General features: G+C 51.0%; 10 protein-coding genes across 10 annotated transcripts; 5 read left to right on the top strand and 5 right to left on the bottom strand.

Annotated features, from left to right (window-relative positions):
• Positions 1 to 1,998: 1,998 nt before the first annotated feature.
• On the top strand, positions 1,999 to 2,914 carry BO72DRAFT_479513 (RTA1 domain-containing protein; the record flags this gene model as incomplete). The annotated part of the gene is made up of 2 exons (XM_040947585.1): positions 1,999 to 2,176; positions 2,241 to 2,914. 2 exons carry the CDS (start codon positions 1,999 to 2,001, stop codon positions 2,912 to 2,914), a joined length of 852 nt encoding a protein of 283 aa, XP_040798503.1.
• A 719-nt stretch (positions 2,915 to 3,633) lies between these two features.
• BO72DRAFT_410354 (Zn(II)2Cys6 transcription factor domain-containing protein) lies at positions 3,634 to 5,439 on the bottom strand. Its single transcript, XM_040942429.1, has 3 exons — positions 5,241 to 5,439; positions 5,104 to 5,183; positions 3,634 to 5,044 (listed from the first exon to the last, which is right to left on the bottom strand). Exons 1-3 carry the CDS (start codon positions 5,382 to 5,384, stop codon positions 3,673 to 3,675), a joined length of 1,596 nt encoding a protein of 531 aa, XP_040798502.1. The 5' UTR covers positions 5,385 to 5,439; the 3' UTR covers positions 3,634 to 3,672.
• A 622-nt stretch (positions 5,440 to 6,061) lies between these two features.
• Positions 6,062 to 7,088, top strand: BO72DRAFT_470858 (RTA1 domain-containing protein; the record flags this gene model as incomplete). Its single annotated transcript, XM_040947056.1, has 3 exons — positions 6,062 to 6,263; positions 6,331 to 6,579; positions 6,655 to 7,088. The coding sequence occupies 3 exons, from the start codon at positions 6,062 to 6,064 to the stop codon at positions 7,086 to 7,088; spliced, it is 885 nt and encodes a 294-aa protein (XP_040798501.1).
• An 868-nt stretch (positions 7,089 to 7,956) lies between these two features.
• On the bottom strand, positions 7,957 to 9,171 carry BO72DRAFT_516013 (uncharacterized protein; the record flags this gene model as incomplete). The annotated part of the gene is made up of 4 exons (XM_040949566.1): positions 7,957 to 8,729; positions 8,805 to 8,848; positions 8,910 to 9,041; positions 9,098 to 9,171. The coding sequence occupies 4 exons, from the start codon at positions 9,169 to 9,171 to the stop codon at positions 7,957 to 7,959; spliced, it is 1,023 nt and encodes a 340-aa protein (XP_040798500.1).
• Positions 9,172 to 10,079: 908 nt separating this feature from the next.
• BO72DRAFT_353005 (protein kinase family protein) lies at positions 10,080 to 12,419 on the top strand (the record flags this gene model as incomplete). The annotated part of the gene is made up of 3 exons (XM_040940706.1): positions 10,080 to 11,668; positions 11,768 to 12,050; positions 12,246 to 12,419. Coding segments are annotated over 3 exons (2,046 nt in total), but the record flags the coding sequence as incomplete, so codon positions are not given.
• Positions 12,420 to 12,981: 562 nt separating this feature from the next.
• BO72DRAFT_470857 (uncharacterized protein) lies at positions 12,982 to 14,728 on the bottom strand (the record flags this gene model as incomplete). The annotated part of the gene is made up of 5 exons (XM_040947055.1): positions 12,982 to 13,398; positions 13,468 to 13,761; positions 13,850 to 14,184; positions 14,250 to 14,434; positions 14,496 to 14,728. 5 exons carry the CDS (start codon positions 14,726 to 14,728, stop codon positions 12,982 to 12,984), a joined length of 1,464 nt encoding a protein of 487 aa, XP_040798498.1.
• A 411-nt stretch (positions 14,729 to 15,139) lies between these two features.
• On the bottom strand, positions 15,140 to 15,556 carry BO72DRAFT_499109 (uncharacterized protein; the record flags this gene model as incomplete). The annotated part of the gene is made up of 4 exons (XM_040948821.1): positions 15,140 to 15,182; positions 15,246 to 15,256; positions 15,341 to 15,367; positions 15,428 to 15,556. 4 exons carry the CDS (start codon positions 15,554 to 15,556, stop codon positions 15,140 to 15,142), a joined length of 210 nt encoding a protein of 69 aa, XP_040798497.1.
• Positions 15,557 to 16,046: 490 nt separating this feature from the next.
• Positions 16,047 to 18,394, top strand: BO72DRAFT_499108 (amino acid transporter; the record flags this gene model as incomplete). Its single annotated transcript, XM_040948820.1, has 11 exons — positions 16,047 to 16,081; positions 16,143 to 16,170; positions 16,223 to 16,461; positions 16,516 to 16,663; positions 16,720 to 16,810; positions 16,863 to 16,886; positions 16,938 to 16,995; positions 17,045 to 17,585; positions 17,641 to 17,729; positions 17,789 to 18,002; positions 18,056 to 18,394. The coding sequence occupies 11 exons, from the start codon at positions 16,047 to 16,049 to the stop codon at positions 18,392 to 18,394; spliced, it is 1,806 nt and encodes a 601-aa protein (XP_040798496.1).
• Positions 18,395 to 19,369: 975 nt separating this feature from the next.
• Positions 19,370 to 20,681, top strand: BO72DRAFT_499107 (uncharacterized protein; the record flags this gene model as incomplete). The annotated part of the gene is made up of 4 exons (XM_040948819.1): positions 19,370 to 19,416; positions 19,475 to 19,574; positions 19,646 to 20,050; positions 20,106 to 20,681. The coding sequence occupies 4 exons, from the start codon at positions 19,370 to 19,372 to the stop codon at positions 20,679 to 20,681; spliced, it is 1,128 nt and encodes a 375-aa protein (XP_040798495.1).
• A 200-nt stretch (positions 20,682 to 20,881) lies between these two features.
• BO72DRAFT_450726 (Zn(2+) transporter YKE4) lies at positions 20,882 to 22,666 on the bottom strand. Its single transcript, XM_040945324.1, has 4 exons — positions 22,394 to 22,666; positions 22,156 to 22,306; positions 21,134 to 22,094; positions 20,882 to 21,043 (listed from the first exon to the last, which is right to left on the bottom strand). The coding sequence occupies exons 1-4, from the start codon at positions 22,511 to 22,513 to the stop codon at positions 21,028 to 21,030; spliced, it is 1,248 nt and encodes a 415-aa protein (XP_040798494.1). The 5' UTR covers positions 22,514 to 22,666; the 3' UTR covers positions 20,882 to 21,027.
• Between the last annotated feature and the right edge of the window lie 62 nt (positions 22,667 to 22,728).

The raw sequence follows: 22,728 nt of genomic DNA, 5'->3' as shown, positions 1-22,728 counted from the left end.
GCCGGTTACCAAATCTTCCCCCTCCTTGCCGATCCTCTGGGGAAGATAGTCTCGTAGATGCAGCCCCTCTAGACATTGAAGTACAAGGCGAATAAGCTATGTTGAAAAAACTGACGACCTCCACGGACCTACGCTTTTCCCTTATCAGCCGCAGAAAGAAAATAACGATCGCATGACTGCTAGATCATCAAGGACGACTGACTTGATGAGTGAATGTACTCAGGGGAGAGAACGAGCCAGCACTGCCCCAAGAGGATCGGTGAATGTCTGTCTAGATCAGTGACCACGGACACATAGCGGCGATGCTGGTGGGAGAGACTCTTCTCAAGATTGAATCCAAGCTCGCTAAGCAAAGTGACTGGATTCTTTCTGGGCATGGGAAAGGATGCGGGTGAATCAAAGATAAGATCTCGGAATGGCCGTAATTGGCCTTTTTGATTGGCATGCAGATACCATCGAGAGAAGGCAATAGGAAATAAGGTACTAGTGATTGGACTCAGTCAGCCAGATTGTTTGCTTTTCAGGTGGTCACGGCTCCAGGGGGCTGTCCTGGTGTCTTTCCTTTTAGAGAGAGAGATAAACCCGTCAATGCCCGATGAGGACCTCGGCCCAAGTCCCCCAGAATAGGTTAGTGTCAACACCGTGGCACTTTCAACCATTTCTTTGACTGGCAACGGAGGATTTTAAGGTGCCATTAAGCTCACTGGGGGCACCTCAGTCCCTTGAACGCGGTCCTTGAGCTGCACAACACCAAGATTCTGTCTGGAGTCCAGACACCACAGTCGATATTTCAAGCAGAGTACTTCCACTTCCTGGTACATCGCCTTGCACTTTCTCGATACTAAGATGCAACTCCATCATTCTTGTCCATCTTTGAGCGTCTTAGCGAGATCTTTAGCCCCTGATTGTCCATGGGAGCTCACCGCCTCAGCCATTGTGTTGACAAGGGGCCGTTCATCCCAAATAGCCTCCAGGCTACAATCCACCATCTTCACGCTCCGAGAAGAATTCCTTATCGATTTGGCGGGGAGGGAAAGGGCTGGAGGGGTTGCCCATCTCGAGGGTTCTAGTTGGTGACGGTGGGGTTTCTGAATTTAAACTGTCCATTCCCGCCGTACATTCGTACACTCGTATACTCGTATGTTCGCTCATTCGCATACCCGCATACTGGTCGCCTCCACCTCACAAATAATTCCACCCCAAACATAACGCAAAACACATTCAGTTCCTATTCTTGAGACCTAATCTACTTACATACCACGAGATCAAGATTAGGGATCTGAACCCAAGATAATCGAGCTATATCCTAAAAGGAAATTTGACTCGTAAGTAGGTATATCGTAAGCCGGTCTTCTTCCATAGGTCTAACAAAACTGGATTGCCTGAAATACTAGGCACCTTTTAGATAAGGCCTTCTAATTGAATCAGGAATTATGCATATATCTATGCGAACAACGACTGAAAGTAAGACTCTCAGCCAAAACCGCTATGGTTGGATATGTTATTCTACCACAAAGTTCGGAAAATATGGAATGTGTAAGTGTTCTTTCTTATTATTCTTGAGGTGGAATTATTCCCAAATTGAAAAGAACCGACCCATGGGCTGACGATGGCAATGAGTATCCGTACGTTCGTACGCTCGTATATTCGTATCTTCGTAAATCTAGGCTTTATAGGGTTCGGATCCTCGCCGGAAACTCAGTTTTGCGCCCCACTTCCTCTCAGGTACTGTACACAGGCGCCATGGTCCTACGAGAATAAGAGCAAGATCTATTTTCATTGCTCGTGGTACCATATCATGCTCAATTCGCCACGAGGAGAAGAAAAGTCCTCCACATGTTCTCATTTAAAATGGCTTCTCAACCTCCAGCCCTGCAAATGGGCCAGAATCCTTTTTGACTGCAGCACCAGAGAAATAGATGAAGGGTGACACTATACTATTCATACACCTTGCATATAAACGTACCATCACCACGGACTGTCTTGTATTCTACACCCATGGCCGACCCAGATACAGACCAAAATGCTTCAGGTTTCGTCCTGTACCGCTACACGCCCTCGATTGCGGCAGCCGTGGTCTTCACTGGGGTGTTCTGCGCGCTTGCCCTTTTCTTCATCTATCGCATAGTCAGGCACCGGACACTTTTTTTCATTCCCTTCTTGGTTGGACTGATCTGTACGACCACCCCTCCTTGATTCCTAGAAAAGAGGTAAACTGACTGGACCTGCTGGGGTATTAGTCGAGGCCGCCGGCTACATCGCGCGGATCTTCTCGCACTTCGACACCCAAGCCCTGGGGCCCTACATCACGCAAACGATGCTCATCCTCGTCGCGCCGCCTCTCTTCGCCGCCTCCATCTACATGACCTTGGGCCGCCTCATCACCCAACTCCACGCCGAATCCGCCTCCCTCATCCGCGTCCGGTGGCTGACCAAGATCTTCGTCGTGGGCGACGTCATCTCCTTCCTCTTGCAATGCGGAGGCGGCGGATACATGTCCGCCGGTAGCGACTCCGCCATGCTCGCCGGCGAACACATCGTCGTCGCCGGCCTCGCGATCCAGCTCCTCTTCTTCGGATTCTTCGTCCTGGTAGCCTCTCTCTTCCACTGGAGGTGGGGCTACGCAGTTTCCCAGTCCACCACCACCACCATCAAATCCCAAAGCGGCCGGCTCTCGTGGCGGGGGCTAATGTGGGCGCTGTACGCGGCGTGTACCTTCATTCTTGTTCGGTCAATATTCCGAATGGTTGAGTTCGTGCAAGGCAACGACGGGTGGATCATGCACCGCGAGTATCTGCTGTATATATTCGATGCGTTGCTCATGGCGTGGACGGCGATGGTGTTGGGGTTTGTGTTCCCGGGATCGTTCTTGGAGGGGCGGAAACGCAGTGCGGAGAGGGCTGATTCTGTTTAATATCTTATTTGTCAAATGGATACTTTTTCTTGCTTTCATCGCCTTTAGCATTTCGTCTCGTTGCTTTTTGTCCTTTTTTCTCCTTTGTGTAGGTGCGGCGGGGGAGGAGTTAATTTGCTGATAGCGCGCTGAAATTGATCTATATTCTCACTTTGGGGCTTGATTTCCTTGGAACGTTTGCCTCTTTACTCTTTCTCAACATAGAGAGCACAATCGGAATAAACCTGCCATAAAAATAGGAAATTCTCGTCTGGGTTCATTCTATTAAGGCTTTCATTCTACCGAGGCTGGCTAGTGTGAATAGTGGCCGAGAACGAGCTAGACAAGATTAATGGGGGGGAATGATCTCATGGATTGCATTATGAAAAAAGCCCAATCACTTGTGGGGTCTAGTAAATTGCACGGTTTCGTATATTCGTACAAAAGAAGTTTACCATCGGAACCGGAAGGTCACAACCAGTCGCGAAACTTTGGTTCCGCATGTGTGGGGAACCAGGGGCCATGGAGGAAGAAAAGGTTATTCGGGTGCCACCCAAGCGAATTTTGGCCCCACAGAAGCCTGCAGGTTTTGAGTATCCCGGAAGAGGAACGGAGGGTATATGGTAATGTATGCGAATTAGGGACGGGATTACGAAATGTACGAAATTTGCCTTCCTACCAGGGACAGGGAGGGAAAAGAGGACTAGAGAGAGAAGAGGAAAAATCCCGACAGGGGAGAAGAAAAGGTCAAAAGTGTGAGTGAGCTAACAGATTTCCTTTCATCGGGACTCCGCAATGACGGCCATGGGCCACGTCAATAGACCACTTAATGCCTCGTTCTCTAGTCGGCTCACCAGCCGGATGATCTTCTGAATCTCCGAGCGAAAGCCGCTGTTTAGATACCACACATCCTGAAATAGGATTGAGACAAGGTAGAAATGGGCTAGGATCGTGTACGAAAACCCCTCCGCGGCCCCCAGGTGGTCGACAGCGGAACTCTGGAGGCTGTCAAAGAAGCGAGCCGAAAGCATACAGGGCCAGGACATCACGGCGCTGTCTTCGATGTCGTTTTGAATGTCGAGGGAGGCGGGGGTGTCACGCTCGCTTCGCGAAAATTGCAGGGCGTAGAGGATGCGCATGTAAATCTCTTCTAGTCTGTCGATGGTGTGGAGGTGGTCGTGTTGTGGATAATCGTCTTGTTCGTGGTCGTGCCGTGGACTGTCATCCGCTACTCTGCTGGGTGGTGGCTGGTCGTCGTTATCGGACTGCTCAGGTCTGCCGAAGCTATCCCGATCAATGGAAGTTGTGGTTTCTTGATTTGGGGACAGCGTCCCTGCAAAGGTACGTAGCATATGAAGTGCTTGGCAGGCACCTTGGGCAAACACGTGGAAGACTTTCGGGGCATACCTCAAGTGGGGAAACTGCGATGAGGAGATAGCCGGTACAGCCGCCTTCCAATCGTCGTTTGCGTGCGTGTATAACAACATGGTCCGCAGTCGTCCGCGCTTGAGAGTGAGCCAGTGTCCCTCAGCTATGCTTGTCAGGCCGCGGACCAGATGCAGCCAGTCGATGTACGGGCTCTGGTCATCGTCGGGTTGACTAAAACCCAGCCCGGCGGTGTAATCTTGATTCCTGGCAGATATCGAAGCAAAGGCAACAGCGACAATGAGTAGCGCGCCGCAGAAGGCATACTCTGCGGTGGCGGTAGAGATATCTGTCAAGGCCCGGCGGAACCCTTCGAGGCCCTTTTGATGATGCTGAATGGCACGGTGGTACTCAAGCTGAAGCTCGTGTTGGCTGCAGGCGGCCAAGGAAGACTGACTCTCGTCCATGCCTAAGGCGGTTGATTCCGCCATGTGGGCTTGATATAGGATATGCTCGCCCGAGAGAGCGAGGAGTAGATGCATCAGATACTCCTTTTTGGTCGCTATATCTGGTATCACCTGCTCCCAGATATATTTGCGTGCCGCACTGTGGGTCATCTCCTTTGAAGTGTGCATCATGAACCTTGAAAGGAGTCGTAAGTCCGCTAGATTGATATTTTGGTCGAGTAAAGGAAATTCTGTGAACAGTCCTTGGTGACGAAATTCCAATGGTTGCAAAGAATCTGCTGCGGAGCATGAGCGTCGAGAAGACCTGGATGGGGCAGAACTAGGCTTCACGTGTTAGTTTTCATCTAAGATTATGACAGCAGTCGGATATACGCATACTTGGATGGTGCTGATACAGGATATGAACAGGATTCACCGCGAAAAGCGCATGCGCCACAGATAGGCTGCACCTCGTCGCACTGAGCCGAATAGTTAGTGCATCCATTCATAAATTGTCGTAGATGACTGTTGCTGACTTTGACTCTCCGTTGCTTACAGATGAAGCACCCCTTGCGGGATTTATGGTGTCGGACGCGACGCCTCCTTTCCTTGGATAAACGCGAGCTACTATCCTGGTCCCGTACGGTTCCAGGCTCTCTTGGTGATGATGTGCCGGACATACTATCCGTAGAGTACGCAGAGTCCGATGAGTTGTTTGAAGGCGATGCTAATGAGCTTGACGCTGATGCTGAGTTTGTCAGGAGGTTGGATCTTGTTTCTGCCATTTGGAAATTACGGAGGGCCAAGAGGTCCAGAGCCGCACATATACTGCCTGTTGACGCTGGGGTTGGCGACGGTGTTGGCGAGACGAGAAAGAAGAACATCATCCCTTTGATCTCACATATACTGAAGGTTGCTTGTTAGGGGATAGGTGACCCCATATGATAAATCAAAAGGCGACAAAAACACTTTCATCGGTGGCAGGTGCGTGGTACAGCGACGGGCGGAAGTCATTATGTACGGAATCAATCTTGGAGGAGGGATACTCTCGTGGCGACAAATTCGGCATCACCGGACTAACCTACCTATCCTGTATCTATTCATCGGGTATCTCGTTGAACATTCGCATTCGGTTTCGTGGCTGGGCTGGGCGACGAGAGACCTGCGGGCGGCGACATATGGCGATACGAATATACGAGGTGGAAACAATTGCAGCCCTAGTGATTTTCACGTCCAGCATGACAACCGATTCTTAAATCATCCAAGCTTACATATATACCTGGTTCGTGAGATCCTTTCCATTCTTATGACTCCTCTTACTTCTTCTTGCCATCTACCTATCTGCCTAATTACTGAAATGAACAGCAACAGCAGCAGCAGTGGCGGCAGCGATAACAGCACCAATGCTGCCGCAGTGTTCGCATTCTATCGATATGACCCCAGCATGGCTGGTGCAGTCATCTTCACATTACTCTTCGCAATTACAACGATATGGCATATTGTCCAGCTATGGCGGACACAAACATGGTTCTTTATTCCATTTGTGGTAGGGGGCATCTGTCAGTAAATTCTCACCGCCATTAATCTTACACCCACAACAAAATGCTTACTTGGTACTCCCACCAGTCGAAATCATAGGCTACATTGGCCGAGGACTTTCAAGTCACGAATCGCCCAACTGGACTCTGGGCCCCTACCTCCTTCAGACCTTATTCCTCCTCCTGGCTCCTGCCCTTCTAGCCGCCTCGATCTACATGCTCCTCGGCCGGATCATCCTGATCCTGGGCGCAGAATCCCACGCCATCCTCCGCAAAAAGTGGCTAACCAAGGTCTTCGTCACCGGAGACGTCCTCTCATTCTTTCTTCAGGGCGCGGGTGAGTTCAGACATCCAATCTCCCCCCTCCCCTCAACCCCTCTTTCCCCCGAGACAGTCCTGACACCCCGCAAAGGAGGCGGAATCCAAGCCAGCGGCAGCCTTTCCGGCATGCAAACCGGCGAACACATCATCGTCGTCGGGCTCCTCGTGCAGATCTTCTTCTTCGGCTTTTTTATGGTCACAGCCGGCGCGTTCGACCGTAAGCTGAAGAAATATCCCATCCCGCGGTGTCGCGATCCGTCCGTCCCCTGGCGCAAGCATCTCAACATCCTCTACCTCACCAGCTTCCTCATCATGGTGCGGTCTGTCTTCCGGTTGGTCGAATACCTGCAGGGTAACGATGGGTATTTGTTGCATCATGAGGTCTTCCTGTATATCTTCGATGCGGTGCTGATTTTCTCGGCGATGGCGGTGTTTAATTTCTTTCATCCGAGTGAGATTACCCATTTGTTGCATGGTGGGGGGGATTATGAGTTGCAAGGTGCGGGTGATAAGTATGGTGTGTGAGGTGGTTTGGTTTGGGTAGGTGGAGTGGTTCGTGTTGCTTGCATTCTGTATCCTCATTGGGATGAAGGATGGGCTGTTAGAGGATAGAGGTTGATCGAACGATTTGGTGGCCAAATGCTGTTGTGATATACTATATACACTCTATGTCTGATTTGTATATATTCAACCCCGTTTTGGACGGTGACTACTAAGCTACAACGCCGTTGATAGATTCCAAGATGAAGATTTTTGTTCCTTTTTGTTTCCTTTCTTCCTTTTTTTTCTTCCAAAGTTCAGATGCCATTCCACTGCGGATCATGTTCCAAGCTGCTTGGATACTAGAAGGCACCGAAGGAAGCAACCAGGGCCGTATGTTCATGAAGATTGAGCCCTTATATGTAGCAATGTTGTCACGGGAGGAGGCAAGGTTGCTGAAATCATTGAAACAATAATGCAACTTTAGCTTAGCTTGCAAACAGGGCGCTTGAATAGTTAATAGTGCCACATAACATTCCGATCATTGAAACTGCAGGAACGCAGACGTGATCCGATGCTGGAAATCGTGAGCCTCTGATAAAGCTGTGTTAGTAAACCTCCCATGTGAACAAAACAGCTACAAATAGAGGTCTGTACCTGATAGTCAGGACCAGTACACTATAAGAACTGCAAACTACTTCGAGTATGATATGTCTATGTGCTATCAACACATAAAACAACTCCTGCAGGAGATCATAAATTCCACTATGCGTGAGTCAAACATGATCAAGATTGGTAATAACAAATCCGTCTTTCAACTCCATAATACGCCCGCTGAAATATTCGCAAGCAAGAGAAAGCGATCTTTTATTGAAGAAGCAACACCGAAAACGCTCCATCTTCAGCATCAGCATCAGTTGTCATCCCACATCAGCCACAGGCAGATAATCGCCATGCAGACCATGATGCAACCCAGCACCCACAGGGATGCCGTCACCACTTCCGCGGAGCCGGAATTTGCCGCCCCCTTGTGAGTAGGGGAGTGAGTGCCGGTCAGAGTAGTAAGGTCAGGACTCTCATCAGTGACGGTGGTCTTTGATGCTTTGGCAGTGAAGGTCACAACCACCGTGACGCGGCTAGCGGTGCCGGTTTCCTGAGGAGAGAAGGTCGCGGGGACCACGGAGCCTTTGTACATGTAAATTGTCGAGGTGGAGGTAGAAAGGTGACGGGTGGAAGTTGGAGAGGGTGATTCTTCGGGGGTCGTGAGTGCAGCGAGCTCGTGGAGACTCACGGGGGTTGGGTTGGACCAGTCGGTGGATGGGGATTCGGTGCGTGCGTTAGAGCAGGGGTAGTCTCGTTTGAACTGAGTAGGACTGGGGTTGGAGGTAGCAGTAGGGACTTCCAAGGTCGTGCTCAGTGCGATGACTGTAATGGTAGTATAGGCAGTCGAAGTACGTGTGAGTCGTGGCACGGAAGTTGAGGGCCAGTCATTCTGGGAAGAGGTGGACGGTCCGTAGACGACAGCAGTGCTACTAACACTGGCAGCTTCTCCTTGTCCGTTCTGTTCGGCGTCCTCACAGAGGAGAGTCTCCGGAACGGCAACAGGCAGGACGGGGCTGGAAAGGACGTAGCCAGTGCCGTTGAAGGCGCAGAGAGCGTCGCCGGCTGAGATAGAGGTTTCGTGACCTTTCAGAGAATTAGTTTGCTAGTCTAGAGAAAGCAAGAGCAGTATAAGCTGGGTGAAGGTGCAGATAGACTTACAGGTCGCAGCTTGCTTGTACTCATCCGGAAGCACTTTAGACAGGCTAGTCGCGCTTGCAGTAAGCTTTTAGTGCCTTCTGAATCCAGGAACAAGGAAGAACTTACAGGATGTTACAGGTATGAATCTCGACAGACACATTCGAAGCACAGCTGATAAGAGTTGGCCCCTTTAGCGAGCCGTGAAGGCAGTAACTTCCACCATTCTGGGGGCAGAGAACGATGTTGGTATCGGGGTCACTACAAAAGGTGCGACCGCATCAGCTCATTTCAGGCTCTTACTGAGGATGACTTACTAGAGTATCTGTGCTGCGGTGCTCAGCAGAAAGGAAAGAAAGATTGTGACCGTCAGGGTCCAGAAGGAACGCATGGTAAGTAACAGGATTTAATGTTCTTTGTAGACTTGCTTTTTGAATCAGATCGATAAAGCTGGAAGGATGCGGAACGGTGATCAGGGATGAAGAGAAGAGAAAGAAGAACAAGGAGGATTCAACACACAGCAAAGTAGATATACACTCTAGCGCGTTTCCTCACTGATACCTAGGAACGCGTCACTTCAAAGTCGCGTCTGGAACACCATGGAGGTTGTTCTATACTTTTTCACCCTCTCGTCAATAGAAAGAAAAGTAACTTGCTGTTCCTGCATTGAGTAACTTTCTACCTGATGTGGTGCCACAATGAATTCATCTAATATTGGTCTATATAGTAGGGTTTGTAGATCACATCCGTGCCAAGCATGAGGCTATACTTGTCTGAACCCTTAGAGCTGAAGCATATGGTCTAAGCTTCCAATTACAGTTCCTATGAGATATAATGCAGAATGCCAAATGAGTGTAGGGGTCTTGTTTACTGCTTTTCTGGGTTGAAATGGCAATTTTAAATGCAACAGGCTCGTCAAGTTCAGAAGTGCTTTCTATGCCAATTCCCAGTCATGTGACGGCCGGACGAGGCTGTGGCTGCCTTGTTCTTATTGGAAGCTTTACGATGCCTACGCACCGCCGAGGCACCTGACTGAAAACATGGTGTCTTATCGCCTCGACTTGTTCTCTGCTTGATTCATTTCTCTGTTCTTTCTAGGATTTTAGCCTTCTCCTGTGAGTTTACTGCATTCAAATCGATACGCAACCGCCAATAATCAGATTTTGTTTCATGAAACCTGCCTATTTTATTTGGAGCCTTTTTTCGTCCTGGAGATGTTGACAAGTTTGCCTTCTTCCTGGTCATATGTCCTTACCAACTCTTGACTTCAAGGCTCGACGGCGGAGCCTGGTGGAACGGGTCAACGAAGAGCTTCGTCAGCACTTCATGCAGGGAGATGAACCCTCCAAGCGCTTTATCTGTCGCCAGGCCCTGCTGGAAATATGGCAAGACGAGACGCGGCTGCATACCTTGCTTGGTCCCGATCCAATTTCATCCCAAGACATACGTCGGGTACAGCGTGAATGCGTCGCCGTATTATCCATCCTTACTTATATCAGAGCAATCAAAACCATTGCACGGTTTCACGCCATCCTTGATACTGACGAGCTTAACGATACAAACCTCCCATTGCAAGATGGGGAGATACGAAAGCTCTTATCGCTTGAACCGGAGCTGTTCTTTCTATTCAATGACTACCAATGGGCATTCTGTCCGGCCGAGATACACTGCGATCGAGACCCACCATTGCAACTGATCGATGCGCGTCGTCGTCTTCCCTTCCTATCCTCACCGAAATTGATTGGGTCCGGCGGCTTCGGGGTAGTAGAGCTTGTGAAAATCGCCCCACGTTACCTAAAATTAAGTCGAGGAGCTGATTTCGAGTATCCTTTCAAAGTTGCTTGCAAACGATTCGAAGGCGTCAGGAAGCTACAGGACTTCGAAACTGAATTGGCAAACCTACAAAATCTCAAGAGTAGCCTCACAAACCAGGCTCACATCTTGCAGCATCTCACCACCATTTCACATGGGCTGCAGTACTATATTCTCTTTCCGTACGCAGAGCTAGGTGACTTGGACCAATTTCTCTTAGATGGTGCGGGAATTTACGATTTCCGCCAACGATTCCCACTCATTGCGCCTAACTCAACTCCGGAAATTTACAAGCCTCTTTTGTATCAATGCTGGGCTTTGGCTTCGGCTCTGGACTGGCTGCACAATGGAATCAAGATCAAAACCAAGGATATCAAATGCGCCCACATGGATCTCAAGCCTGACAACATTCTGATTATGAAGGACTCTAGCTCAACCGTGGGAAAGTGGGTGATATCAGATTTTGGGATTTCCGTCGCCGAGCATGATCGTCATAGTCGAGCGCATGCATTGAGCATCAGAGATCTTTATCGCGAGGTGACCATTGACAGAGTAGCAGTCCCGCAATTGGGGACGTACCAACCCCCTGAAGGGATTCATATGAAGGGCGACTCAGTTGAAACCGAAGGCGCAGGGCGCCGAAGTGATGTATGGTCTTTTGGATGCGTGTTCTCTGAGGTTCTTGCATGGGCGATCGGCAGACGAACAGAGGTGGAGGAATTTGCGTACTCGCGAGCGCGCCGGGGTCAGAAGGATGCTTTTTGGGAAGAAATCACTCCCAATACGCTATTCCCAGGCAAGAAAGAGTTCAGATTATGTGACGCAGTGGCGAAGTGGTTGAACGACCTCCAGACGCGGAGATTCTCGACAGATCCTGTTGTGAGGCTTTGGGCCCAAAAGCTCGCAAAAGAGATATTGATCGTCAACAAAGCAGACAGGCCTAGTGCGGCAAAACTCGAGAAAGTTGTGGGAGGTCTATACAACGCTTGTGAAATGTTGACCACCTACAATATGCAGGAGTCAGGTCCGCCATTACTACGAAGATATGAACCTCCAGAGCTAGTCGTCACTCCTGCGTGCGTTTCAGGCATATCCCCGGCCATCTCAAGCCCGAGCCTGTCCACAACAGGGACGCGGAGCGGTTCCAGTACTTTTAGCCAAGCGCCTACTCCAAGCACACCTGTCGATTCCACCTACGGCCACACCATCTTCCCACACAGTAGTAGCGGCATACTTGCCACGGCTATATCTCGATCTAAAGTACAAGACACGGTGCCAGTGGCGATGATCTACAAGAATCGGATCGAATTCATCCACATCAACCTCTCACATGCTGAGTCACACGAATGCAGGACAAAATTGCTTCCTGATGAATGGAGAAGTGGAAGTGCGGGAGTGACAATTGAAGGCCGGTACTTTGCAGCTTGGGGGGACTGCAAGAAAAGCATGAAAAGACGTGTGCGTATACTCTGCTTATCTTGACATATTACTGACAAGCCTCAGGTGTACGTCGGGGATACGACGTCTGATCCATTGTCGATGCTCCCATCGGATATAGGATTTATTAGCTCAGTGGCAATATCGGCCCAGGGAATACTTGCTTTGGTTCGTGACAAGGAGATCTTGCTACGGTCGCAAGCATCCCAATTTGAGCCCCAATGCCTATACAGCGAACCAGAGCTGGATCAAACATTTGCCCAAGCAGTATTCAACGAAGAGGGCAGTATGTTGTTCGCATGGGCTGTTGGGAGCAGACAAGAGTCCTTGTATGTCTGGAGAATCGAGAATAACAACTCCTCTAGCCGTCATCAGGTTCACTATAGCTTGGTATGCCTCAGTCATCCTGGTGATTGTCCTGGTGTTCTGATGAGATTACAGCAAGCACGTGGCCACCAGCCCACCACCATCATTCCATACAATCTCCGCTCCGGATGTATTCTTGCAAGACAAGACCGAAAGGACTACCTTGCAGTTTCTTTGAGCAAGCATGTTACGGGTCTTCCTGGCATTGAACGACACAATGAACACTTGAAAATAACTATAGGATGTTTACTGTGCGACGAATGGTTGCTCGGGCTGACGGACCCTGGTATTGTGCGATCCGATGTGCGTCTGTTGAGATACGCAGTCATCTGTACAGACGGCCAAAGTCAATTGGGCCAGCCAGGCAAGCCGTTATGCAAGATGCCCAAGGTCTGCAAAGATGCACTGTCGATGCAGGCATTCAAGGACGGAAGCATGATCGCGGTTGTGGTATGCACCAAGAATAGCATATCTGTGGTCAGGCTCAGCGATACCCCATAAAGTGCGAGAACACCACGCATCAACATCCAGCATTGCCTGTGTAAGAACCAAAAACGGTACACCAAAAGCAATGAAAGCTTTTCTGTCAGCCTTTGGTTATGATCTGCGGCCCCAAATCTGTCTCCACTCTGGTCGCCCTCACCGGCCGCTGGAACAAACGAAATGGCTTTCTTTTCCACCACGCATCGAACCAGACAATCAGCACATATATGAGACCCGTTGCAAGCGTCAGTGGAAGCCATGTGGCAATAAAAATCCAAAAGTCGTGGGCGATCACGATCTGGCGGGCGTCCGTGTCGAACACGAAAAAGTTCATGCCATAGAGGCTGACGATAAACGAGCCGGGTAAGTAAACTGCTGAAACGAAAGTTATGATTTTGACTGCGGCGCTATCATCAACCGAGTCCCGCTGTAACATCTCGAGATGACCGATGAGGTCTCGTAATTCGCGATCGATCTTCGCTGTATCAAGTTGGTTGTGAAGAGATAAGGTATACCCAGCCTGCATCTTATCAGTCTCTGTGATGTCACGGAAATTATGCAATGGGAGTTCGTTCTTCCTAATGCATACCAAATCAATTGCGTTCCGGATTCGGGGAATAAGTTCATCGCAGCTTGCAAGGTAGCCATGAAGTTCAGTTCCCATGGCTTCGTATTCCATCACAATCTGCTTCAACGCGCCACCTGCTGTTGTTAGCGTGCCAGAGGCTGTCGCAGCTTTCAGCTTTTCTACCAGCTCGAGGTTTCCTCGACAACACACTTGAGCACGCAGGACCGAGTCGTTCAGATCTCGAAGTGAAGAGACCATGTCATAGCTCTCCAGGGGTGTGGCTTCCTCTGGAACTGCTGTAAGAGCGAGGTCGTTCTAATATAGTTTTAAGTTGAGATGAAACATCAGCCACTTGATCTTCTAAGACGATAATGCGAGTGCGATGTGAAAGGTAGCAGCATACATGTTTCTCAAACTGCCTCCCTAGGTCCCGCAGATACCATCGCCAGTTTCCCGGAAATGAGGACAAGGCAAGCGAGTGGAGAGCTGTGGACATATAAGTGTTGTGCCCAGAATTCCCACTCAATCCCGCAAGCATGCTTCTTGCAATTTGCAGCTCATTGTGAATTCTTCGTTCGAGAACACTGGCGTCATTCGGATGGAGGAGGATGAAGAGATCAAACGCTTTTCCACCTTGTGCGCGAAAGTGATGATGGTATACTCCGGTATGGCGCCACGACCAAGCCAGATTCTTCCGATGCTGTTTTTCTTCGACATAGTTGATCTGATATGTGATGTCTGCAATAATTCACATAAGCCCCTGTGAGGCGGGAGTAAGGGATAGGAATGCGATGATGACCGACATGAATTTTTCTCATCCCCACCAACATACAGATTATTGCTTCCTGCTTCTGAAACGTTGACATTGCTTCCGAATGAGAGCAACACCTGGAGGAATGACGGGTGGACGTGATATCGTTGTAACAGATACGCCAGCAACCTGGGCGAGATTTTTAAGGGGGTGATTGAATCGGAGGAGTGAATTGAACTGGTTTATAGTGGGTTAACGATAAACTATATTTGATGCCAAATGTAAGGGTAAAATATACATGATCCTTGACCCCTCATCGTCGGACGCCAGAGCCCGCTGCAGGGCTTCCGAGGTTTCGCAGAGGATGGTATCACTGCCATCGCTCTTAACATCCGTCACTCGGACGCGGATTTCCTCCCTGGATGTGAGGACTGAAGGAACGCGAGTGGTGAGCAATTTGTCTAACGCAATCACATTCAGAAAAGTCGAATTGTGATGCGAGGGCAGCTCTTGCAGATAGCCATGCCACATATCCGTATGCAGTCCGGTTCCTGTCATCCTTCCTCAGACCTTGAATTGGCAAAAAGTTTGTCTAGGACGAGGAGAGTATAGGGCGAGAATCTATCTATTTATAAACCCTGTTCGTCGCAGTGGTGCGACGAGATCACGGAGTACCAGATTACAAGTTGATGATGATCGGGAAGCGATGCAGCTAAGCCTTGATTGCCTTAGGCCAATCCTTGTCATTGTCACTCATTCACATCCACAGTCTCACAGTCAGTTGGCTGACCTTGTGAGGCTCAGCCACCAGGATCGATCGGCAGAGTTCTCTCCCCTTTCCCAAATCAGCCGGACGCACGAACCTCGCCTCCTTCCCATTTCCCCGCGCCACCTCAACCTAGTGCTGTAAAGTACAGTACAGGACTCCGCACACTTGGCCACCTACTCCTCCTCGTCGCGCTCCTTCAGCTCGAGTGCCATCTGTCTGGTGTTTCATTTCCTGTCAGCGAGTCCCGTACCCAAGGCAGAATTATGGGAACGGCCTTACTCCAACTCATCCTTTGCCCAAGCCGAGGTTAGCTCAGCCCACCTTACTAGTCTCACAGAGCGCTGAACACTTGCCTCGTCCATCCTCAGATTTACCCATACCACCCATCGTTGACGAATGAACTGCCGCTTCAGTATTAGCGTCCAAAGAACTCACGACGTCTGTTCAGAACGCAGACTTACCTTCACTTCGGTCGTGATGTCGTCTCCATATCTTTGCTTCAGATAATCCACAATATCGGCGGCCATCTCGATATACGTGGAGACGCTGGGAGAAAGTACATGCTGATATAGTTTATCGGAAGTCGCCATTGTGTCAGATGCTGGCTACAACGTGCAGTCCGGGCACTGCCTCCCTCTCTTCCGGCACCGTGATTATATACACCCTTGGTCGCATACACGAGTCAGCAACCAATGCACTTCCTTCATGGAAAACATGGTGTTTCTTGGCTCTTCTCACCAATCAGAACTGGCGCTAGACAACAACAGAAAACAATCATCGAAGATTGCGCCCCGGGCTCGTGAGTTGCAGACGCTCCGCAGCCCCTCTTATCAACAGCCAATCCAATCCCATTCGGTTGTTTGCGGCTCAGCTGTGCCCTGTATTCCTGGTCAGAAGCACCCAGGGTCCTTTCACAGTCATAGCACCATGGTACAGCAAGCGTTTGTTGATTTGAATGCTGCTCCATCCATGATGCATGTCATTCTATCTCCCTTGCCGCCGCGCTTTCTATCTTGACGTGACATTACTTCATTCGTTCTGCCGCTGGCATAACCACAGTCCAGTGTATCATTTCCTGCAATGCCCATTCGAAGGGAAACTCCAGAGAGACTCAAGTATGCCTTTTCCACCTGCGAATGGATTTACTGTGACACAAGGCTGATGTCTCCTCTTCAGGCAAGAGCTTTTCGGTTTCCAGATCTTTGTGAGCACCCGATTCTCATCTAGTAGCTTAATCATGCCTGATTCCCAACCAGTTCATCACTCTAAGCGCTGTGATTGGAAGTGGAATTTTTGTGAACAATGGATCTGCTCTTGCCATTTCCGGCCCTTTGGGCTTGATTATTGCAGCGCTGATCATGAGTGTTGTCGTTCTTTCGGTCAATGAGTGCGTTGCCGAGCTTACACAACAGTTTCCGGTATACAATGCTATTGTTGAATACGTTCGCACTTTCGTTGATGACGACCTTGGTTGGGTAATCGGATTGGTCTATTGGTACGTACAAGCTGATCCATTTCCCTACAGTGACAGCGCTCATAAGACCTGAAGGTATGCGTATGCTGCTTCCTTTGCAAGCCAGAACAGTATGGCAGGTTCGCTGTTAGCATACTGGGGGCTAGGAACTACCTGGCGGGCGCTTATATGTTACGCCCTGGCTCCAATCGTGTTCCTCCTGCTGAATCTAACTGGTGTTTTTGTGAGTTACCTCGCTCATCCCACTTGACTCTGCGCTGATTGACACACGGTACACAGTGGTATGGCATAGTAGAAACAATCGGCGGCTTTCTGAAACTTATAATGATTGTTTCTATTTCTATCTATCTTTATGCGATTGCGGGAAAGGGTTAGTGGCCCCCATGTGCCACAGATGTTGCTGTGCTGACCTTGCGACCAAGGCGATACCAAGGGAATCGCCGATGGTACGTTGCATTCTTCAAATCAAAACACTACTCCATACTCACACATTGCAGTTTCCTCTCCAAAATTCGAGACCGGCATGGGCTTCGAGAATTCTGGCCATGCTGCGTGGTAGGCTGGAGTTCCTTCTTAAATGGAAAGCATCTTACTCACAGCTTAGTTTCGCCATTCCGATCACCGCCTATGCGTTTCAGGGTGTTGAGCTATATGCAATGGCAGCATTTGAAGCTCGTGACGCACACGCAATCCGTTGGCCTTCAAGGTGGATATCTTACGTCGTGGTGATTGTATACATAATGTGCACCGTGGGCGAGATCCTTACCGTCAGCTGGAATGACAATCGCCTTCCACGACTTCATGATGGAACGCAGGAGAGCAACTTTTTAGCGACATCAAGCGTTGGTTCAGCGAGCAGCATGATAATTCTTGCCGCCCTTAATGCCAAAAGCAAAGCCATGGCTGGCTTCCTCAATGGTTGCCTGCTATTCAGCGCCTTTTCAGCGGCCAACACCTCTCTGTATGTTGCATCGCGTACCTTGTATGGAATTGTAAGGTCTATGCCCAGAGAGTTCTGGGTCACGAAGAAGCTCAGCATCCTGAGCCAGGGAACTCGGGTTCCTGTGGGCGCGCTGCTGGCTACGGTTCTTGCCTTTTGCTGGGTGCCCTTCTTGAGACTCAATAATGGCTTTGTCACGCAGCAGGTGCATGATCCGCATTTCCACTTTTCGAATCGTTTTGACTGACCGACTTCTCTAGGTAGTTCAAGTGGTGAGCACCTCAGCTAGCAACGCAATCATGATTGTATGGGCAGCTATCTGCCTAGCATTTCTTCGCTATTATTACTGGTCAGTGAGATTTCAATGTGCAGGTTTGAGTAGAGCTGGTTTGCTCACAGTCACGGCAGGCTGAAGAAACACGACCCCGAACTCCGGCATTCAAGTCGCCCGGAATTTATTCGAGACTCCCCGCAATACTCACCTCGCGGGTCTCTCTTGGTCATTCAACCCGTACAGGCCTGGGTTGGCTTGATTGGATGTATTGCGATCTTCGCATTTTCCAGCGCAACATGGTGGGGTTCCCATGCGACAGTGACCGAGGTCGCCATGGCATACGGGGCCGTGAGTGTTTTCTGAGCCTCTTCTTTCCTTGTTGGTATCCTAATTGTGTGCAGCACCTCATTGTTGTCCTCTTACTCGTGGTTCTCAAGGTATGCAGGCGGCAGAAAGAATGGTTTCGCGCGACGCCCAGTGCAGTCCAGCTGCTGAATATTCTGAATGACTTGCGTGTTCGCAAGATCGATCGATGGGAGCCGACGACCCTGGAACGTGCCAAGAAAGTCTCGGTGCTTTTGCTCCGTCGTTACCGGAAGTCTGGGCCGGAGGAGGCGCAGATCCAGGAACCACAGGAGCTTTATGGTCGGGTGGTTGTCTCTCAGCATGACACCAATGGCCTGGCCAAATTCAGAACCCCGGTCCCTGTCTCACAACCTCGTGAGTCATCTGATGTGTGAGGTGTATATATCCAGATATATCATCACTAACCGTAGTGTCTGGTGGGGATGAATTAAATTGATGACTGATCCACTATCTAAAATGTTCTCATGTTATGAATAACGTTGGAAAATAGAAGTAAGCTGAACTGGTTCAACTGCGGACTTTTGTATATTATGGGCCGATATCAAAGAGGTTGCAATAAAGTACAATACTAGCTAGGAGCTGAATCAAGATGAGGATGATCATTTTGAAACTGTTCGCAGCCAGTTAGTTGAGTCAGCCTGGATCTGGTTGCTGCTGCCATGCCATGGACTAATGGTTACCACTTTCAACCTTCGACCGGGATCAAATCAAAACAGTGGCCATCCAGACCGAAGGCTTGGTGGTCTAAGCTACCCACCCCGCACTGAGTGATGATAGCCCAAGGCTTATCTTCATGTTGCACTACTAGTCCCGAGGGGTTCAAATCCCCTGCGCCACATCCCACATCAACCATTGCTAATAAAAGGACAACCAAGCAGAATGCGCGAGTTTGTGGGACGGTACGTACCTGACTCCAAGCCATGTGAGATCAGATACTACCAACCTAATTCTTGCCTTACTTCCTGATTGCCCCCCCCCCTCTCTCTTTGGGCGTCCCCGGCTCAACATACTCCGATGGGCGGGATTCCCTATCAATCTCGGGGCTGCACCACCTGCAGACAGCGGAGGGTTAGAGTATGTGTGAAGTCTCGTCCACTCCTTCTATTATTGGGTTGCAAACATTTTAATACTAACCCAGTCACCCTCGATTAGTGCGACCCTGCGAAGCCCGAGTGTACACGAGACGTCAAGCGGGAAACGCTATGTCTAGGCTACGAGACGAGTTGGCTTTTCCTCCACGATACCCTCGTCACTCGAGTCGATGCCTCCGGCACAAGCAGAAGGCCTGTAGCCCAGATTCATAAACACCTTCTTTCGCGTCCGTAATCAATCTCAATGATCTCAACGCGATGGTGGATAGCGGGTACTTCCTCATGGCGCGGTTCATGACCCTCGTGTGCGCATTCGGCCCAGAAAGCCAACAATCTTCCGCTGATGAACTGCGGCGGGGAAAGATATAGCGATGCGCTGAGGGTGATGGCATGGATACTACGCCAGAAGCTTCCACCCACGCCTCACGCACTCTACGCGACCATCGTCTTCCACACCTGCGAGGTAATGTGACTGATCCCAAGAAGACAAATTCACTGGGGCAGGGGAGATTGACACACAAACCCCACCGGCAGACAACGCAAACGGGCGAAGCTTCTCTGCGCAATTGCTTGACGCATGTACGGGGCGTTACGGCGATTCTCGATCATGGGTCCTTCAGGGACCATCTCGTTCGAGATCTGATCGGAACAATGCTTATTCGACAGAAGTTAGCCGCAGTAAGCCCAAAGGGGCAGAATCCACCGCTGTCTTCGATTTCATCTGGGCTAACAGCAGGTGCGGCTTTCTGCATCACGACCTGCCCGTCCAAGGCCACCGACGGGGATCGGGAGTGCCTGACTCGCGACAGAACCGCAAGGCCCCTCGACGCGATTCTCGCTTTGCTTGCTGAAAACGTGCGGCTGCAACAAAGGCTGGACGTAATCTCCCGCCAGCCTCGTCCCGAGTGTAGGGAAGCAGCCGCCCACTGTCTCGACCTGGTAAAAAGGCTGCGCACATGTTTGCCTGATGGGTTGGGCGAGAGCCGCTCCTCAGAGACGCGACCTCCTGTACCCTGGGACTCCAGCGTGGCTGCGACCTGCCAATCCACAGCCACTACCTTTCCCGGAAGATGGCCTCGCTCACCCACCACCGTACGAATTCGCCAATCTAGCCACGGCCAAAACTGTTCTGCTCTTCTGGATCGTGGCATTGACGTTATCCGCAGACTCATTCTCCCACACCAGGACGCTGTGCCGGGAAGTTACCCAATCGACGCTCGGTGCCGTCTCATCGACACTACTATGCGTATCGGCCCGCGAAATCCGCCGCACGGTGGCGTATCTCCTGCAGCCCAGGAACTTGATGTCCTCCGCGCATTGCCTTCTGTTCGCAGTGTCCGTGGTGTCGAAGTGCTACCTGGACGGTCGCGTCGAGGCGGGCTTTGCGTGGTGCCAGGACATCTACCGGATTCTTCAGTCGCGGGGGTGGAGGATGGCCGGGCGGCTTGGTGACGCGGACCGGAGACTGTGGGCATGCATTCAGGTGCCCACGGCGGAGGATATGGAGTTCGGTCCCCCTATCCGTCCTGTAGTCGTATCGAGTTTTGGATCTACAATCCCCAGCATCTGAAGTGAGAATAACGATCCGAGAATGAGGAAAACTAACTCGACTACCCTTCTTGCTATCCTTTAGTCTGGTACCATAGCGCTTACCTATGGTTTGAATTATGGTTATACACGAGCCACATAGCATGCAAGAGGGGCGATGGGAGGAACTGCCCTGCTACTTCAAGTGTACGGTGGGCAGTGGATAGTTACCAGTGTCGTCAAAGATTGCGCATGCACGGTCAGCTCATAACCTTAACTTTTTACGAGTCTACTACACCTGGATCATCCAAAAGCGAGCATGATCTAAAGAATACAATCCCCTCATCACGTAGCCCACATCACACATCTCAATCTCTATTTCCATAACCTCAATCCCAGGAGATCCTATCATACCACACCGTCAGTATCACAAGTCACCAAATCTTCAGAAGTAGGTTGCAGAAGGAAAGAAGGAGATTAAGGGGAGTAACTTACCACAACATAATCCCCGCCCCGGCCGCGACCGCCAAGAACTGGGTGATCATGTGCTTCACCTCCGTGCGCTTGTCCCTGCCGCTCGTCTCCAGCAGCTCGGGGATGACTGACACCGTGCCCACGTACAGGAACGTCCCCGCCGTGAATGGGAGAAGCATATCGCCCCAGGTGAGACTCGTGCCGAGGAGACCCGCCGTTGGCGCGGAAGAGGTGGCAGCAGCGACAGCAGCAGAATTCCCACCGAGCTCCTGCACCGCGATCCCGATGAAGGTGCCCAGGAACGCCCCGATGGCCGTGACGAACTGCGCGCCCATGGCCTTGCGCTTCGAGAAGCCGGACTGGATCAGGAGGGCGAAGTCGCCGACCTCGTGGGGGATCTCGTGGAAGAAGACGGCGACGGTCGTGGTGGCGCCGATGGTCGGGGAGGCGTAGAACGAGGAGGACATGGCTAGGCCGTCGGTGATGTTGTGGGTGAAGTCGGCGATCAGGTTGAGGTAGCCGCCGAGTTTGATGCTGGTGCTGGTGGTGGGTTCGGGCGTAGCAACAAGGGAAGTGGAGGATGATGGGGGAGACGCGGCGGCGGGTTTGCGGTTTTTGACGTTGTTGCTGGTGGTGGTGTTGGTGGTGGCGGAGCTGCTCGTGGTTGTGGCGGAGGGTGCGATCTGGCTGTGTTCGTGCGAGTGCGAGTGCGAGTGGCCCCCCTGGCCGCCGGTTGCGATGCGGAGAGCCTTGTCCATGGCGACGAAGGTGAAGAAGCCCACCATGATGCCGAGTCCCAGGAGGAGGTTGCGGTTCGGCTCGACCATCACGAAGCGGACGTGGTCGGGAGCGTCTTCACCCAGGAAGATCTCGGGGAGGAGGTGGAAGATTGTGTCGCCCAGGAGTCCGCCGACGGCGAAGGCGACCATCACGGAGAGGGAGGAGGGGTCGATGTTCGGGGGGCACAGGGCGAGAAGGAAGTCTGCGGGAGGTATTGGTATGTCAGCCGGGGTGATCGAGATAAGGAGATGGGGCCGGCGTACTGGGAGGTCCAGAGATGTAGATGGTGGCCAGGATCGCATTGACCGCTGGGCTGCCGGGGAACAGGACCGCGAAGATCTTGGACATCAGGCTGGTGGTTTGGGGGCTCGTGGCGCGCTTATGCTCGTTGAGGGACTCGACCAAGGGGCATTTCTGAGAATCGTGTCAGGTCTAAGTGAATCACGAGGGTATGGCTAAGTTGGAAAGCCGGCGGGAGCCACGAAAGATAGACAAACTCACCTGCAACTCATCCTCGATCTCGCCTGCGGACAGCTCTCCGACGGAGATAGCATCCTGAGCGACAGCCAAAGCAGAAAACAAGACTACCCCAGCGGCAAGAGCCAAGCCAATGCGACGCATTGGCAGAGAAGCAGTGGAAACCATGGCCGTGAGGGAATCCAGCGGGGCAACTAACAGAAGAAGCAGGGTTATGGACAGGTCATGTAGAGCTGAGCTGACTGGGGGAAATTTAAATAGTAGGTAAGAAGACCCTTAGTCCACCTTAGCGGAGGAAGCGGCGGCGCGAGCGCGTGTTGGTCTCATCGGAACCCCCGATCTCCGGATCTTTGCTCTCC

This window comes from Aspergillus fijiensis, assembly GCF_003184825.1.
Source record: "Aspergillus fijiensis CBS 313.89 unplaced genomic scaffold BO72scaffold_48, whole genome shotgun sequence".
Lineage (NCBI taxonomy): Eukaryota > Fungi > Ascomycota > Eurotiomycetes > Eurotiales > Aspergillaceae > Aspergillus > Aspergillus fijiensis.
Note: the sequence above shows the minus strand (reverse complement) of the source record. Positions and strands in the feature narration are given on the sequence as shown.

Coding starts and splice junctions, on each gene's coding strand:
- BO72DRAFT_450726 (XM_040945324.1), bottom strand. CDS start 22,513: ATGCGTCGCATTGGCTTGGCTCTTGCCGCTGGGGTAGTCTTGTTTTCT. Junction 22,307..22,393: donor AGATCGAGGATGAGTTGCAG/GTGAGTTTGTCT, acceptor CACGATTCTCAG/AAATGCCCCTTGGTCGAGTC. Junction 22,095..22,155: donor CTACATCTCTGGACCTCCCA/GTACGCCGGCCC, acceptor TACCTCCCGCAG/ACTTCCTTCTCGCCCTGTGC.
- BO72DRAFT_410354 (XM_040942429.1), bottom strand. CDS start 5,384: ATGTCCGGCACATCATCACCAAGAGAGCCTGGAACCGTACGGGACCAG. Junction 5,184..5,240: donor GTAAGCAACGGAGAGTCAAA/GTCAGCAACAGT, acceptor TATTCGGCTCAG/TGCGACGAGGTGCAGCCTAT. Junction 5,045..5,103: donor CCTGTATCAGCACCATCCAA/GTATGCGTATAT, acceptor CGTGAAGCCTAG/TTCTGCCCCATCCAGGTCTT.